Raw genomic sequence first — 18,094 nt, 5'->3', positions numbered from 1 at the left:
TTGCACAGCTTTATAAACAGCATAGCTGTATTGAATTGACAGAAAAACATTTTTAACATCAAGTTATATTCCAATGTTTCTAGTCTTGTCGTGGTTTTACATAGCAGAGGTAAGATTGTGGAAGATATAGCAGCTCATAATTTGTCTACGAAGGCACATTTGTTGCTTTTATGAAATATGTCCCACCAGTGTCTGACCCATGAACAAATAAACTGAAAATAACTATTCCATACATTTACAAGAAAGACACTGCTTTATCCCACAAGCTGCTTTGTTATGCCTTACAAATTCAGTTTATGGCTCCACCTATTTACACTGATTGTCTATCTAGTAGACCTAGAGGAAAGTCTTCACCTTCTAAAAAAAGATATAGAATCAGAACATGACAATAATTTAATTGTAAAGCAATTTAATTAAAATAATTCATCCATATACATTCTGAAATGTCAATTACATATTGATTATTTACACTAAGGTGATTCATAGTAAATAAGTTTTGAAGCAAAACAACTGTGTTATATGTTTGATCAAGGTGTAAGGTGTAGGCATGGTGAGTCACCCTCCTATAGGTCTCATCCTCTATAACGAACAAGATAAAACAACTAAACCAGAATGGCAGGTTATGAGGTAGTACTTGTGTCATAAACCCCACCCCCACAAGGTTCTATTTTATAGTATCTGCTTTCACACTTGGTGTCACATTTGCAAGGTGCCATTTGAACAGCAGAAGAGGAAGAAGAGGTGCTGTGAAAATAAACAAGATGGTTTCTGCTGGGTTACAGATGCTGGGTGCTGCCCTGGGCATCATTGGCTGGATTGGTGTTATTGTGGTGTGTGCTCTCCCTATGTGGAGGGTCACAGCCTTCATTGGAAGTAACATTGTGACTTCGCAAATCTCATGGGAAGGCATCTGGATGAGCTGTGTCGTACAGAGCACTGGACAAATGCAGTGTAAGGTCTATGACTCCATGCTAGCCCTCAGCTCCGATCTTCAGGCTGCACGTGCCCTCACTGTCATCTCCATCGTGGTGGGTATCATGGCTATCTTCCTGTCCATGGCTGGAGGGAAGTGCACCAACTGTGTGGAGGATGAGAGCTCCAAGGCAAAGGTTGCTGTGGGAGCAGGTGTGATCTTCATCATCTCCGGTCTTCTGTGTCTGATCCCTGTATGCTGGACAGCCCAGACCATCATCCAGGACTTCTACAACCCACTAGTTAACCAAGCGCAGAAGAGGGAGCTGGGGGCCTCATTGTTCATCGGTTGGGGGGCTTCTGCTCTACTGATCATCGGAGGAGGCCTGCTGTGCTGCAGCTGCCCACCCAAGGAGGAAGGATCATATGCTGCCAAGTACAGCGCTGCTCCTCGTTCCCAGGCTTCTGCACCCTCTGGCAAGGGCTACGTTTGAGATGTTCCAGACCTTCAAAAACTGATTCTAATAATAATGTCCAAGAAGTACTGTCTCACTAACAGTCTTAACAGGCTTCATGAAGACTTGATGGACAATTGTAAGAATTGATGTTACTAGTTTCTGTTTTAAATATATACAAAATATATCAAGAATAATGAGGAACCACAATGAGAAATGTATTCTTGTTCTTTGCTTTAAGTGGATGTATGTGGTATAAAAGTATGATTGAATTTTAATGCCAAAGCACAAGTGCTATGTCAGTTTTAACAAGGTAATGTGTATTTTCACTTTGGTTAAGCTTCAAGAAATTAATGGTTTTGTAAATAAATATTTTTTTGTACAGTGTATCACCTTTTTTTCATGTTTAATGTCAAAACAGGAAATAAACCACAACTGGTATGGCCGTTTGTTCTCACTAGTCTTGAAAATGAGAAAATGTTTATAATGTCATTGAAACTAGTTTCAATGGTGGGGTATAAAAATGTCCAAATTTCATAGAGTTTAAACTCAATGATATACGGAAAACATTTCCAAAGGGAGTTGTCTTAACCTGACAATCCAGTTTAGGTGTGGCTCAGTTTAAAAAAAAAGATCACATAACATGTAATTACATATGTATGAGAAACGTTAGTTAAACCAAAGCATTAATTTAAACTAATAATTAGTTTACCACTCAGTGGAACAATATTTTTTTCTATTTTTTTCAGTTTCAGAAATAAGCCAGTCAGTGCTTATAGTTGCTTTGAAAAATGGAATACATTTGGCACTTCACTTCACTTATTTTGCTGTCACTTGTGACCTGTATTCCTTGTATTGTTTTAATCTCTACATTACAACAGATTACAGCTGCCTAGAAAAAATAAAGAAATGTGTAATGTTGTAAGGCTGAGTACATTTAACTTGCAATGAAGCAGTCATATAATTGATGACAACCTTTCCCACTTGTTGTCTTTTATAGTCTGTATCTATATATCTCTATGCTCAAACTGAACAGGAAATAAAGAACAAAGATATCAATCTAACCATCAGTCTGTGCATACCACAAAGAAAAAATAAAAGAAACTACATTACACTTCATGTTTGTAACAAATAAAATTTGCCTTATTTTAAAGACTGAATAATAATAATAATAATAATAATAATAATAATAATAATAAACACATCAAATAATACAACATGAATGATTAATAATGATGAATGATGATTTTTTAACTTATGTTACTCTGGATAAAAGTGCAGCCAAACCTTTCATGAAGCTCAAGAGTTATCCATTATGTATTAAGAAAAAAAATAGATGTATTCCAAATATTGTCTTATAAGTACTAAGTACATGTTTTAGATTCTATTAGTTCTCAGGGATCACTCAGATTGTACACAGGACACTCAAAACAATGGTTGAAATTGAGCTGTGGTATCAGATGACTTCTTTTACTTCTGTTTGAATGTACAGAAGAACCCCACCCTTGTGGTCTGAGCTATAAAACCAGTCTGTAAATACCACTGAGACACATTTCCCAATCTTTCTCATGAAGCATTGACCGCTGTCTGCAGGACCACCAATAACAATGGCATCCCAAGGCCTCCAGATCCTGGGTGTTTTGATAGCTATGGCAGGTTGGCTGGGGACAATAATCACCTGCGCTCTGCCTATGTGGAGGGTCACAGCTTTTATTGGAGCTAACATCGTGACAGCTCAGGTCATCTGGGAAGGTTTGTGGATGAACTGTGTGGTGCAGAGTACTGGACAGATGCAGTGTAAGGTCTACGACTCCATGCTGGCTCTCCCTCAGGACCTGCAGGCTGCCCGAGCCATGGTTATCATCTCCGTCCTGGTGGGTATCTTTGGTGTGCTGATGGCTGTGGTTGGAGGAAAGTGTACTAACTGTATGGAGGACGAGGCAGCAAAAGCCAAGGCTTGCATCTTCTCAGGAGTTATCTTCATTATCTCTGCCCTTCTTATTCTCATACCTGTAAGCTGGTCTGCACAAACCCTTATCAGGGATTTCTACAATCCTCTGGTGTCAGAAGCCCAGCGTCGAGAGCTTGGGGCTGCCCTCTATATTGGCTGGGGATCTGCAGTTCTCCTGCTGTTAGGGGGAGGACTGCTTTGCTGGAATTGCCCACCCAAGGATCACCAGCCTTATGCAGCAGCCAAATTTGCCCCTGCCAGATCAACATCCCCAGCAATGAATTATGTGTGACCAACAAAATGCATGTTTCCATGAGAACTGATTCTAAACTCTGAAGAAATGCTGACTCATCTACCATTAAAAGTCTGTTTCCCAAAAGGCATACTTTGATATCACATGCATTATGTGATTTCTGACCTTTGATGATAATGACATGGATTTCTGATTTGTCAAATATTTATGCAAAAACAAATTCCACACATTGGAAATGTGATGCCTGAAATTAATTTAAAATGCCTGATTGTCAAAATTAAAATATGATGCAAAGTAATATGTGACTCATTGATTAGTGCGTCGACTGACTTAAATACTTTTTCTGATTAATCCCCAGATCATCAGTGTCATTCTTTCTTTCTTTTTAATTATTATACAGTACATGGTACCAACAGAGTTTAACGGGAAAATTCCCTTTCAGCAGTATTTTGGGAATTTTAGGAGCTTTATTCCTTTTACTTGCTTAACTTTTTCTGCACAATTGAGCATAAACATATTCTTCTGTGAAGTATAAAAACATACAATTAAATTAATTAGTTATTTATTTATTGTTTAAGCAGGTCAGTAAATGTGTTTATTTTAGAAAATAAAAACATTCCATGAGATAATAATTATTGTCACCTAACTAATAAAATGATTAACTCCGATTAACCAGGATATTAATACCTAAAGTGCAGTGTTGTATTACGTAACTAATGTTGTTTATGGTCAGTATACCTAAACTTGAATCAAAGTACTGTTGGGTTAGCAGATTCCTTACTTTTAGACAAGATATCACAATATATTACTCACATCGATGACTAACAATGCAAGGTTGTGTTCCGTTACAGTAAAAGATGAAAAGCTTAGTAAAATAAATGCAGGAACAAAATGTCCTCATACAAACTCTTTCGTCGAGGCAGCTGACTTATGTGCGGGGTATTTCGCAACGTGTGGTCGTTCTTCTTTAGGGGGACACTGACAACACAGTGTCGCACCCCCGATAAGAAGCAGGCCTGCGGCGCCCCATCCAGTGTAAAGCGAGGCACCGAGCTCCCTTCTTTGTGCATCAGAAAACAGAGGGTTGTAGAAGTCTCTGATTATGGTGTGCGCTGACCAGGAGACGGTTGTTAGACACAGCAGTCCTCCGATAATAAAAAACACACCCGCGGAAATGGCAACTTTTGCCTTAGCTGTTTCATTACTGATGCAAGTAGTGCATTTGCCCCCAACAACTGCCAAGAGAACTCCAAAAACAGATACCAAAATTGAGAGAACCACTAGAGCCCGAGCAGCTTGCAGATCCTGTGGCAAAGCAAGCATAGAGTCATAAACTTTGCATTGCATCTGTCCCGTGCTCTGCACAACACACGCCATCCACAGTCCTTCCCAAATGATCTGTGCCGTTACAATGTTATTGCCGATGAATGCGGTTACTCTCCACATTGGAAGGACGCAGGTTATAATATCCACCAGCCAACCAACAAAGGCGAGGGTAATGCCTAAAATCTGCAACCCAAGTGACGCCATAGCGAATCTGTCCCAATTAGTTTGATTTTTATTTGTACTGGTTTCCACTTCTTTAAGTGTGAATGTCTCTCGCAGGCAAATGTTGTACGTAGACCACCGCCCCAGTATCTCTAAGGGTGGGATTTAGCTAAATCGTGGCGGATAGACGACCCCTAGAGATGTGCTTGGACCATGTGTGACCGTAGTGTTATGTAGTGTCATGTTGGCTAACATAAATTCCAATTACCCTCGGTTAAATACAGCCTAAACCCTATTATTTGTAAGTGAAGAAATAAACCCATTTTATTCAACTGATTTGATGTGCCCTCCTGAGGTAAACGTATTCCTTAACATGTGTAACAGAACGGCCGTCGATCGAGTCCCTCAGCAAACTGACGCAGTGCAGTGATAGGCCTACCGTTTCAAAATTAAATTACCTTCACAACTAATTCAAATCTGAATATAAATATATATATTTTCAAGTCACATTGTAATACATCTGTCTTAAAAGTTACCTTTAGCCTATTCTTAATGTTTTACAGATTTTCTTTTTTCTTTTTGTTCTTTTAGTGTATACTGTGATAATCTAACGCACGAATTCCACGAGTACCTGCGACTGTAGCCGTACTCCTAAACTTTGTTCCAAGACCACATAAAAGGTAGAAAAGACGGCAGGCAAGATGGAATTGTGAAATGAGTCAATATCGTCACGTGGCTTACCCATTTTGGAAAAAAAAACAAAAACAACAACCCAATATTGCTCTTTAAAAAAGCGCTTTACTTAGTTAAATCGAATAAACCTATTTAGGTTTTATTGTAAATTCACCAGAAAGCAGTATGCTTTGCTGTATGATTGTAGACACAGACATAAATGTTTATATACTCAGTTAATACGTATTTTATGTAATTCTATAGAAAGACTGTATGAATCCTACGTAAGATCCACATTATCCTTATAATTTTATCATTTATCTTAGAATGTCATAATTGTATGCTTACATTATTAACAATATGTTTGCAAGCATTAAAGCTTATCAAAATGTATCACCGTTCAAACACACTGTGCTCTAAACTAGATAAGCTTTGTCCAGATTGTTTATACACTAATCAACAAAAGATTATGATTTTATGATTAAATTACATGTGTGCGCGCAAACACACACACACACACACACACACACACACACACACACACACACACATTCAGATGTATTGTCTTGCTACCATGGCTGAGTTTCTAAACATTTGAAAATTTCCACTTTTAATTAATGCCACTCATAGTTTATCATGGAATATCTAGAAGGGAAGAAATTTCATGAAATGACTTATTTCAATGTTGGCGGCATGCTATCAAAGTACAGTATACTTTGTGTGTGTGTGTGTGTGTGTGTGAGTGTGTGTGAGTGTGAGTGTGTATATATATATATATATATATATATATATATATATATATATATATATATATATATATATATATATATATATGGGGGGGGGGTGGACATTCCCTTCTAATGTCCACAGGTTGATTAAAAGGCAGTCTTCTGCTTATCTTCTTCCCAGATGTGTATTAAGTTATATGTACAATACTAGTACAAAGTGGTGAACACATGCACTGCATGCAGCTTCATATGGAAAGAGAGGCATCATTAAGACCCATTATGAAATTCTTATTGATAACAGAGGACAGAGGATTGTTATTGATAACTGAGAACAGCATATTATGGTTTTAATGTACTTAACATTTGTTTAAAACATTCAATCTTTTAAAAAAAATGCAATGACATTCACTGAATGAATGTAAATGTAAAGACATTAACCCACAAAAAGAATGAGCAAGGCCAAAATAAAGTATGTTTTTTATTAATCATTGCATTTACTCTCACTGATTTGCCCAAAGGCAGTAGGCTATTGGTGGACGTTAATTGGGGGGTGGTCACAAACAGTACCGGCAGGCATCCTATTTTCGTATTTTTACTCTCTGAACTTTACAGAGAATACTTGATATAACTCTATAAAATGCCACATGTACTTATGACATATATGTATATAATGTTCCCTAATTTTACTTTCAATAACCTGACATACAAATCACACGTGTGTAAAGATACAAAGACCGGTCAAAACTCATGACACACCGCATTCACGCATGATAGTGGGTGGCAACAACTTATTGAGAACAAGCTTTGTGATCAACTGCACGTGGCGCGTTTAGCGCTAATGGTGATCAACCTGATTACTGCCTGACTGGCATTGAGGCTTATAAAAGAGCCGAAGTAAAGCAACTTCTCAGGTCTACAGACGTCTTTGCTATTAAGCAGCGTGCTCTAAAGTAAGAAAGAATGGCGGCATTGGGGCTTCTTGGTCTGGCTCTGGCTATTATCGGTTGCTTTGGTGACGTTATCATCTGTGCACTGCCAATGTGGAAAGTTACTGCGTTCATTGGGCAAAACATCGTAACTGCCCAGATCTACTGGGAAGGTTTGTGGATGAACTGTGTGATACAAAGCACTGGTGAGATGCAGTGCAAGGTCTACGATTCTATGCTGGCCCTTCCACAGGATCTACAGGCCGCACGCGCGCTTGTGGTCATCTCCATTCTCGTCTCCCTACTTGGATTTATGCTCGCAATTGTGGGTGGAAAGTGTACCAACTGCCTTGAAGATGATGTGGCTAAAGCTAAGGTTTCTGTGACCGCCGGCGTGTTATTTCTGATCGGAGGCGTCCTCTGTCTGATTCCGGTGTCTTGGTCTGCGAATTCAGTGATACGTGACTTCTACAACCCCCAGGTTGCGGACGCGCAAAGACGTGAATTGGGAGCATCGCTTTTTATCGGATGGGGTTCCGCTGGCTTGCTACTGATCGGCGGCGCTCTTCTGTGTTGCCAGTGCCCCAAAAGTGAATATCGTGGTTATTCTGCCAAGTACTCTGCGCCACGAACCGCTACCCAGAGCGGTGGCGCCTATGTGTAGCGCCTAGGGGTTCCATGTCTTGAAGTGTAAGGGGTCTGGATTTCCTCCATTCGGAGGTGGTACCAAGAGACTGACTTTTATCAAGTGATGTAACTAAATTTTATGTAATAAATTATGCCATTTTACATATCCTGTGTCATTCTTCCAAAGCTTTTGCTTCCACTGCAAGTTCCTGCCCTAGTTCAACTAACATGACTAGATATATGCTTTCTAGATCCATTTTCAGTTTTTTTACACAAGGGTGAAGGTGGCCAGTATTACTGATGCATGTTTCCTTTGTTACATTTGAGCCCATGTTCAAGCTGACTTGACACATTTTAACTTGACTTCAGATAACTAGCTACACGAGTAGACCATGCATGTTCCTTTCTATGTTAATTCCTAATAGGAAGGCAGTAGTCAGACCGCCTCTATAAGATGAGGCATGGTAATTTGCATGCATCCATCTTTCTATGGGGAGAATATAAAGAGCTGGGTATAAGGCAAATATGTCTTGTGATGTAGATAACATGCATACTACATAACAGGATCTCTTCTGTAATGAATTGTGTGCAATGCATGTTACATCTTTTAAATGAATATAGTTTTCAGCTTTAAAGCTTGATGGTGGAAAACTGTTAATGGTGTCTTGTTCATACTTGGTGGGTGAAGGTTGTTTGTGCTTCAGTAAGTAATGAAATGTAAATAATTGCAGTGGTTATAGTATATGTCCAAGTCCCTGTTTAGTTCATTTAAACTCAGTTATTTTGACCACTAGATGAGTTTACTGTTTGTGATGCAGTAATAGTCTAAATTGGCTTGACCAGAAAATAACTTTTCTATCCTACAAAATACTGGAGGAAACTGGTTTGAACTTTAGAACCATTCATGTGCCCCTGGGCTTCTGTTATCAATAACACTGAGTAGAATTTTGGTATGTGTACTCCTAGTTGAACAATGAAGTCTCTTCTTTCTGCTCTCTTCCCACCCTCTTTGTACTTGTTCTCTCCAGTGCACATATATTTGCTTGTCCATTCTCTCACATGCACTCACTCACCTGCTTGCTCTCTTTCACCACCATTATCAGAAGCAGATAAAGAATCAAGCAAAAGAGGAAACCTGAGACAGGAGAAAAGAAATCCCCACCCCTTCTTTCTCCACTTTCATCAAAAACATTTGAGGCACAGCAAGGCTGCAGGTCTTTCTAAAGGAGGTTTGTTTCTATTGCTTACCTTACAGCATTTTTTTTTTTACCTCGAGCATTAATTGTGCATTGAAAACTGAAGAAATTGTCAATATTTTGTATTTATCCTATTGCATGTATTTCTTATACACTACTTGTAAAGTTAAAAACTGAAGGAACGTGCTAAATCCTTTGAAGTATGGGAAGACAGCTCTTGGCAGCCTCTTTGGTCCTTTTGGGCTTCACTGGTATCATCGTTATATGCGCTTTGCCCATGTGGAAGGTTTCTGCCTTCGTGGGATCCAACATTTTGACAGCACGGGTGTTCTGGGAGGGCTTGTGGATGAACTGTGTACTGTTGAGCACTGGGAATATGCAGTGCAAGGTATATAACACTATTTTGGCTTTGTCTCAAAATCTTCAGGTCAGTCGAGCCCTTATCTGTATCTCCCTTGCAGCTGGTGGAGTCGGTATTGTTTTAATGGTCATTGGGGCCAGAGCCACTAACTTTTATCGTGACAATCAATATGCCAAGATCAGATGTGGATTATCAGCTGGGGTGGTCTACATCATTGCAGGTGTACTGTGCCTGATAGCTGTGAGCTGGTCAGCACAAGGCATCATTGTGGGCTTCTACAGTCCTACAGCAACAGATGCAATGAGAGGTGAACTCGGGGCCTCCATCTATGCGGGATGGTTAGCTGGCTTCCTCCTAATCTTGGGTGGATCCATATTCCTCAGCACATACTCCAGCAGCTGCTGAGCATTGAAACAGAGGAATATTGTTCAAGTTGCTGTTCTTCAGTGTGTGAGTGGAGTATATGGAAGAATACACTCATCTTTTTTATTGGATTAGATTGTTTTTGGAAAAGATGCAATAAACATATTAATGTACATATTGTACATTAATAGAAAAAACCTTTAATCTGTTTCAGTTTCAAGCAAAACAGTCTAATAACTTATTGGACCACATGCTGACTGATGGCAATTGACACAGGACAACTTTAATTTACAGGACAACAGGACAACTTTAACTCAAATAAATGAAAATGTTTAAGGATCAAGAGACATATTTTGCTATCAGGTAATTAAACCAAATTGTTGAAAACCTCTCCATGGCCAAATCAAACCATCAGAGGCCTTGTTCAAACATAGGGTGCCATAACGGGACATTGAATATGTAGTAAAATCTCTTGGGTCAAGCTAGAAAAATACTCACTAAAACAAATGCAAAAAAGATGCAATTTATTATGGCTTAGCTCGCCTGACAGAGGAACTGGATTGTATAATTAGCATTTGCATAGAGAGGCTAAAGTACTCTTTGATTGAATCAGAAATTTCTGTTCACTGAATGGGCCAAAAAACAATTCAAAATAATTAAATTGTCTCAACAAGTTTATTCAAGGAACATTTGAAGCAAAAACAATTTTTAACATGCTTCAAAAACATTTTCATTTACTAAAAAAAGTAATCAAAAGAAAATGGAAACAAAATAAATTAAACAGTAAAAAAAATATCAACCATGTTTGTCCTCTTATCATAATGTTTTTAGTCCTTTTTTCAAGCATTGAGTATTGCCAAATGTTTCCTTAGGCATCCGAGCCACTTGCAGTTTTTACTTTAAGTTGGATCAAAGACATGTTTATGTTTCTTACCCTCCTGCTGGTATGACTACATAACTTTCCTGATAATGTCTCCAGTGTCAGTCCTAAAGTGAAGGTCAAGCTTTACCTTTCAAAGTTTTGACCTAACAAAGGAAATGGAATATGAACCATCCACACAGAAGTACATAAAGGATGAGAAAAAAGTCCCATGCAAAAAATTATAATGCAAGTAATTCATGAAGAATGCACAGAGCTAAAAATAAAAATCACAATGATATAGTCACACATTCATTGGGATTAAATATGAGAAGGGATAAAAAGATCAGGACCAACAATTTAGAAAGTCACAAACATATTCCAGTTTTATTGGTAACCAGCTTTTTCTGTATGCATCTGTATATATTCTGTATGCATTCTATATGAAATGTCTTATAATTGTCTAATTCTGCAATTAATTATTAAAAATTAAATAATCAAATGCTTAAGTTATTATATGAGGCTCAATGTCTGTAATATTTGGTTGTCAAGAGAAACTGGGACAGCAGCTGAAACAACTGTTTATGTTTATAATCACCTTATTACATTGCAAACATAAAGTGCAAGGCAAGGCAGGGATTATTGAACCCTACTTAAAGCACATTCTACTTCAGCCCACATTTAACATAACACTAATGCAAATACTGCTAGGAATAATAATTATATTTAAAATTTATACAGCACATTTTTCAAAGGACTGTTACATTATGTATAGCTCAGTTAACCTACAAAGAAAAAGACAAAAAAAGAAACAAAAAAGGTGAAGGTTAAACGTATTGAGTGAACAGGAAAAGATGAAGTTGGAGGTGGAAGGGGAGATGGAAGAAGAGTTTTAGAGGTACTGAGCTAGAACTGCATCCCAATGAGGTCTATCTAAACTTGAGGACCCTTAAAAACCAAGAGCCAGGAAACCATAGTGTATGTGCCCATGAGTTTAAGGAAGGAGCAAGAGCATTGAAGTCATGAGCAAATGTTTGTATAGAATGCAGGAAAAAAAAAGCAGAAACCAGTGTAATGTGTACAGAAATTGAGTGAAATTAGCCATTCTCATGGAATGTGAAATAATGGCCGATTTTGGTATGTATTGAATGTTAATTCTGCCAGAATGACAGTAATTGAGGAAATTGCAGTAAGACAATTAATAATGAAAGGCACTGACCAAAGTTTTAACACTTTTAGTTTGCAACTGAGCAAGCCTTATTGAGCATGAGAGATCAGGTTTGAAAACATCACAGAAGAGAAATAAGTAACAAGTTCAGAAATCACAACTGAGTAGGAAAGTCTGAAGGTTCTTACCAGTCAGAATTTTAGTGACTATAAAATTAAAATTAAAGCATTTTGGTGCTTGTGAGATTAATTTACAGGGAAGAAAAAAATGAAAGAAAACTATCAGTTTGGGCTATTTATATGTATATTTTAAAACATACAACAACTATTTAGGTATTAACTATGAAAGAACAATGAGACTGTAGCTGGTTTCATGATTGCACAGTAGGTTTATTTTAAACAGCAACAAAGTGAAATCTGTACATAAGAGTTATAAAGGTGGTGCCTCAACATGAAAAATGATATAAAATATCCCGTTTTTTTCAGCTGGTGGCTTTGAACATGGAGATAAACATGTTGCCGAGAGATGATGTTGATGGCATAGGGATTGCAGCAGACGATTGGTGTGGTTTCATGGATGTAAATGGGGACTGTTTTCTGTGCAATGCAACACAGCATAGATTTTGCAATGTTGAATGTTCTAAAGGCATGATAACTGAGAAAAGTGGATTTAGAGGTATAAAGACAAGAGAACAAATAAGGCATTGAGTTTGCACCAGCTCCAGCTACAAATCAGTACTTCTAGGGAGGCCATCCAGATGGGAGTGACAGTTAGCCCTTTTGTTCCTCCTAAGTTTCCACCTGTGTCTGTTGTAATTCATCTACATCTACATTCTGCATCTAGTCCTAATCTGTCTGTCCTCAGCCTTCTTCTTGTTTGTTTCAGAAAATACTGCTCTACGTTAGCCAACATAATTGGTGGGTACCTCATTTTAGGAAAAGAGAAGTGGATTAGTGTTTTTGAATGTTTTTAAGCCATTGCTACTCTCCTGTAATTGGGCTAAGGATATATGGTCTTTATTGCTTGATGTTGGCTAGAAGGAGACACTAAAGAAGTATATTCTGCACTAAGTATTAAAAAAAGTTTAGACCTTGACACTGAAAATTACTTGGCTACATGCATATGAATTGGTGACTGAAGTTGACTGAAAACCTTTTGGAAAAAATGAAAACTGCCCTCCAGGTTGACATGGAGTTTGCTCATAAAAAGTAAAAACTTTTGTTTGATAAATAATGTAAATCCTCTTAAATGGAGAAAATCTAGATTCTGATCTTTGCTCTGTTTAGTCTACTTTATAAATTATGGTCAGAAGTTAAAGATGCAAAGGTTCAGTTCAACAAACAAAAAGCGAATGTATCAGCATGTAATCCATGCAAGTTTTTCACCATTTTTTTCATACATTCTCAAGATCCCCATCCACCAAACTTCCTAACCTCACAGAATTTTTCCACTTTCTTTGAAAAGAAAGTTAACAGGATGGAATTCTTCCCTGTGAAAGCAAACCAGCGATAATGAGCCCCTCCCCCAAACAAACCCAGAATGGGTGTGGACTCACCCCATCTACTCCAGAGGGTGCAGAAATAGCTATCCTTTTTGCTGCCTTCGAATTCTTATCATGGATAGCAGCCCACAACCTAAAGCTGAACCAAGGAAGACTAAGATACTACACATGCCCAAAGCAACTGGGGATCTCACAAGGATCTTGCCATCTCATAAAACTCATTGATTAATCCATCTGAGAATGCAAGAAACCTTGCAATTTGTAGATGACTATCAGTCATTCTTAGATCACTAAATTTACTTGGGTCATGCTGGTCTCTTCTCTTCAACATTCAGAAAACTCCTCCTTCCTCTCTAGAGAGGACACTCAGGTGCTTGTTCAGTCTGCAGGCTTCAGTCATCTACAGGCTTGACTACTGCAACTCACTACTGGCGGGTCATCCTACGCGTTATTACGAAAAGGCAGTACTACGCTGTATTACTGGGCCAATTGTCTATGGAAACTTGACATATAAGCCTATTCAAAACATAAAAGTTATCCCTATGTACTTGCCAGGGAAAGAAACCAAACCGATGGCTTATGAACACTTTCGGGTCTTTATTCCAATAGATCCCATTGCCTGGGACTTTGAATCAGAGTATAAGAAGAAAAAGCATAAAAGAAAAGAAAACAAGAAGTATCAGTCTATTATTGAGGATCTGTACACCTGGGAAATCAAAATTAAACATTCACCTCTTTAGTGAGTTTAAATCAGAAACCTGTAAACAAAATAACAAAAACAATCATAACACTGTGTTATGATCACCAACACTCGATATCGGTATCACTCACCTCTGTGGTAGCTTTCACACAGCTGTCTGCGCATGGTTCTACTCTACACAGTATTCTTTTCCAACTGGTGAAACCCAAACAAAACATCTCCCTCTCTCCATTAGACACGGTCCTAAATAGTCTAATCCACTCAAAACACGAAAAAGAAAATAATTTCTCATCAAGGGAACTCTATCCCCCTAGCTATGTACACTCCCAGTACACTACTTAGGAACAACCGGCATACATGGGGCAATATGTGCACATGGAATCATAGATGCACACGGAATAATAGTGCAGTAGTGCCAACCCATTGGGAGTTTGAAACACACACAATAATTGAACTCTCCTGGACACATTTATGCCCTACTGCACACACAAATGTTCACACACTCACCTCTGCTCACACCCTTTTCTCTAGGAATCCTTTCCCTTGCTGACTCAAGCAGAATCTCACTCTATACCCCACAAATGTACTCTATTCATTTTTCCGTCAGTCACATATTTACCATCAATATGTATTATATGCAAATATACACATATACTGAGGTTCATGCCCTTTTACATACACATTATCCAATTTTATCACCTCCTTCTATCGACAACCAGTTGGGATCACTTTTGATAACACTTATAGTGCAACCATCAGTCTTTCTATCATGATCAATTCTATTTTCTACCTTCTGTCAGGCTTCCAATGTCATGAGAAATGATGAGATCACGCTACACTCATGTTCTGGTTCATGTACACTTCGTATTCTTCACTCGGTTCTCACTCACACCTACATCATGTCAAGGGTGTGAAGGTCAGTTTTACCCTGTGTGTAAGATAGCCTGGCAAGGCACAGAGAGAGGCTAGTTTACCTGTAATCCGCTTTGTCTCCCCTGTGGCTTTTACTCAAGTTTGGCAAGTTTGGGTTAGCACTGACATTGACACCTGCATGCTTCCAAGCATGCTTAAAAAGCTTTTTTAAAAAGCCTCTTAATAGTTCACAGGTTGACCTCATGAACCAAAAGTTAGAGATGTCAACGTCCCTGGCTTTCTGTAGCTGATTGTATCAGATTTAAAACTCTTGACTACAAGGCAAAAATGGATCTGCTCCCTCCTACCTGATGGCAATGGTCAAAAGCTGATATATACAGCCTGGCTTGACCCACAGTCCTTCAAGGTGTACTGAAGACAGACATCAAAACTCTTCTCCAACCTAGCACCCAGTTGGTGAAATGAACCTCCAATGGCTGTCCAAACTGAGGAGTCCCTTGCTGTCTTCAAATGCTAACTGAAGATCATCTCTTTAAAACTAATCAGGCACCTAATCAGGTGCACAAGATTTTGTGTCTTTTATTTTAAATATCTTTTATAGCTTGTTTGGTTGCTCTCAAATTGTACCCAGGGAGCAGAGGAGTTACTAGGATGTCATCTTCAGGTGGGCATTTGGATTATTTGGATAGGCAATAAAAATGTTGCCTTTCCTAAATAAGGTAAACAAGGGTGTAGTGTTTTTGGTGGGTGGGGTTACATTTACATCATCCAGCATACAGCATTTAGTAGGGTGTTCTGTGGCTTTACCCCATGATAAAGCATATAATAATTAAACTTTGTCAAATTTAGGTTTAGAAATTATAATGAGTATTTGCAATCATACAAGCGTTTAGCTCTAAGATGATGTTAAATAAATGATTGGATTGCCACTTATAACTTATGATGACATACACTCATCAGCCTTATTATAAGGTACACATGTTCAACTGCTCATTAATGCAAATATTTAATCAGCTAATCACATGGCAGCAAATCAATGCACAATGCATTTAGTCATGTATGTTCGAGACGACCCGATGAAGTTCAAACTGAGCATCAGAATGAGGAAGAAAGGTAATTTAAGAGACTTTGAACATAGCATGGTTGTTAGTGCTTGATGGGCTGGTTTGAATATTTTAGAAACTGCTGATCTACTGGGATTTTCATACACAACCATTTATAGGAATGGTCTGAAAAGGAGAAAATATCCAGTGAGTGGTGGTTCTCTGTGCAATAAATGCATCGCTGATGCCAGAGTTTGAGATGATAGAAAGGCAACAACCACTTGTTACAACAAAAGTATGCAGAAGAGCATCTCTGAATGCACAATAAGCAGATGGGTTGTGTAAAGTGCCACATCATATTCATTATACTCAAACAGTGTTGAAAAGTTGGTTCTTCAGTGAGGAATGCTAAAGAGTGTGAAGGATCCTTCTCATAGATGAAAAGACTCCAGACTAAAGATTCTAGTTCATGGACAGTGACCTTTGAAATGAGCCTGTGAACTTCAACTTAATTGTTGATATACAAGACAAGAGAATAGTGAAGGTAATCTACTTGGCAAGTGTGGAAACAACTCATTCTAATGATACCCAAGGCCAGAACACAGACAATTCCTTTCTCTTTCATTTGCTGAGACAGTGTTGTCATCTCCTGAACTAGGGTCTGTGAGATTTCAATGGCCTAGTGAATTCCATTTAGACAGATGCACCGAGACAGGTCATTTATGACTGAGACATTTCTTATTCAGGCTGAATTTCTATGGTTGACACATCTACTAAACTATTGGTTGGACAGTTTGTTCTTGTGCACAGTGTAGTTGCACAGGATTAACATTTAGTTAGAAACAGAAATGTTTCTATTCCTTGTGTCATTGTTTACTAGGTAAAAAAGAAGTCCACTTGCAAACTGAATAACTTTAATAACTTGTTTAAAAACATCAGCTTTTACAAGCATATTTCTGTTCAAGTCATGTTTTTCCACCATGTGGAGCTTTTGAAAGAAGCACAATTTTTCCCCAAATTATATAAGATAAAGAACTCTGTTGTGTATATATAGGCTCCCAGCCAGAGCACACTGTTGCTATACATGAGGTTACTGATAAAGGCCCAAACTACAAGAAAGGCATGTGGGTTGTAATTATAAAAATGACTTGGGAACTTGTCTTTAGTAACATCAAGCTTACTCTCATTTGCAATAGGCTTTGTTCTGTTGATTTTGTCACTGAAAAATATCAATCTGATTTTCTCATTGATCGGATATTTAAAATTATATAATAAATAAATTAGTGCTGTATGGAATAAGCAGACCTGGCTAGCTACTTGGCTATTACTGCCTACTAAAGTACAACATAATCTTTTTATAACTCTTTCCCTTCTTTAGAATGATATCACACATGGGAATGTTCTTCCAAATATGCCAGAGGAGACACTTGGTCAATTGATTGATAAGATAAATAAACAGAGCAGTTTATTTAACCAATCCAGTGCTGAAAATGTTTAAATGTTTGGAAATTACAAGGTAACCTAGTAAATATAATATTTTATTTTCTGATTATATTAATATCGCTAGATGTTTAATTAATTAATGTAGTATAAATTGTGGCTGCCTAATCAAAGATTGCATCTTTTCTGTTGTCACATCCCAAAAAGTGTATACTTCACCAGTCCTCAGTATGTAGCTCAAAGTTCCCCAAGTTCCAGCAGCCTTTTACCACAATACAGCTCACCACTCTTACATTCTTCATGGCCCAGCAGCCCTTTAACCACAATTCAACTCACCACTCTGACATTCTTCAAGGTCCAGCAGTTTATCTTCATCTTCTTAATTGCCTACCTTCAAAGTGACCCAGCCAAAAACCTTTCAGATCCCTTGGGGAAAAAAACCTGCTTTTCTTCTGCCACTGGCAATGGAACAGGACCTTTTCTATCTGACTGATGACAAACAGTGCAAGTATTGGTTCATGACATGAAAATTTGTGGCCAACCCAACAAGGTCGTAGTGTTTCATAACTGCAAATATC

General features: G+C 38.2%; 5 protein-coding genes across 5 annotated transcripts; 4 read left to right on the top strand and 1 right to left on the bottom strand.

Moving 5' to 3' along the window:
• Positions 1-664: 664 nt before the first annotated feature.
• LOC113575080 (claudin-like protein ZF-A89) lies at positions 665-2,399 on the top strand. The gene has a single exon (XM_027006403.2). The coding sequence runs from the start codon at positions 762-764 to the stop codon at positions 1,404-1,406; it is 645 nt and encodes a 214-aa protein (XP_026862204.1). The 5' UTR covers positions 665-761; the 3' UTR covers positions 1,407-2,399.
• Positions 2,400-2,943: 544 nt separating this feature from the next.
• LOC113575360 (claudin-4) lies at positions 2,944-3,834 on the top strand. The gene has a single exon (XM_027006827.2). The coding sequence runs from the start codon at positions 2,975-2,977 to the stop codon at positions 3,608-3,610; it is 636 nt and encodes a 211-aa protein (XP_026862628.1). The 5' UTR covers positions 2,944-2,974; the 3' UTR covers positions 3,611-3,834.
• A 282-nt stretch (positions 3,835-4,116) lies between these two features.
• Positions 4,117-5,217, bottom strand: LOC113574792 (claudin-4-like). Its single transcript, XM_027005948.2, has one exon. The coding sequence runs from the start codon at positions 5,099-5,101 to the stop codon at positions 4,469-4,471; it is 633 nt and encodes a 210-aa protein (XP_026861749.2). The 5' UTR covers positions 5,102-5,217; the 3' UTR covers positions 4,117-4,468.
• Positions 5,218-7,419: 2,202 nt separating this feature from the next.
• On the top strand, positions 7,420-8,125 carry LOC113573219 (claudin-like protein ZF-A89). Its single transcript, XM_027003349.2, has one exon. The coding sequence runs from the start codon at positions 7,420-7,422 to the stop codon at positions 8,047-8,049; it is 630 nt and encodes a 209-aa protein (XP_026859150.1). The 3' UTR covers positions 8,050-8,125.
• Positions 8,126-9,327: 1,202 nt separating this feature from the next.
• Positions 9,328-9,980, top strand: LOC113574518 (claudin-like protein ZF-A89). The gene has a single exon (XM_027005506.2). It carries the CDS (start codon positions 9,411-9,413, stop codon positions 9,972-9,974), a length of 564 nt encoding a protein of 187 aa, XP_026861307.2. The 5' UTR covers positions 9,328-9,410; the 3' UTR covers positions 9,975-9,980.
• The last annotated feature ends 8,114 nt before the right edge of the window (positions 9,981-18,094 follow it).

The sequence above is a fragment of the Electrophorus electricus genome, chromosome 6, assembly GCF_013358815.1.
Source record: "Electrophorus electricus isolate fEleEle1 chromosome 6, fEleEle1.pri, whole genome shotgun sequence".
Classification (NCBI taxonomy): Eukaryota; Metazoa; Chordata; class Actinopteri; order Gymnotiformes; family Gymnotidae; genus Electrophorus; species Electrophorus electricus.
The sequence above is the reverse complement of the archived record's forward strand: the minus strand, read 5'-3'. Positions and strand labels throughout refer to the sequence as shown.

Coding starts and splice junctions, on each gene's coding strand:
- LOC113573219 (XM_027003349.2), top strand. CDS start 7,420: ATGGCGGCATTGGGGCTTCTTGGTCTGGCTCTGGCTATTATCGGTTGC.
- LOC113574518 (XM_027005506.2), top strand. CDS start 9,411: ATGGGAAGACAGCTCTTGGCAGCCTCTTTGGTCCTTTTGGGCTTCACT.
- LOC113575360 (XM_027006827.2), top strand. CDS start 2,975: ATGGCATCCCAAGGCCTCCAGATCCTGGGTGTTTTGATAGCTATGGCA.
- LOC113574792 (XM_027005948.2), bottom strand. CDS start 5,101: ATGGCGTCACTTGGGTTGCAGATTTTAGGCATTACCCTCGCCTTTGTT.
- LOC113575080 (XM_027006403.2), top strand. CDS start 762: ATGGTTTCTGCTGGGTTACAGATGCTGGGTGCTGCCCTGGGCATCATT.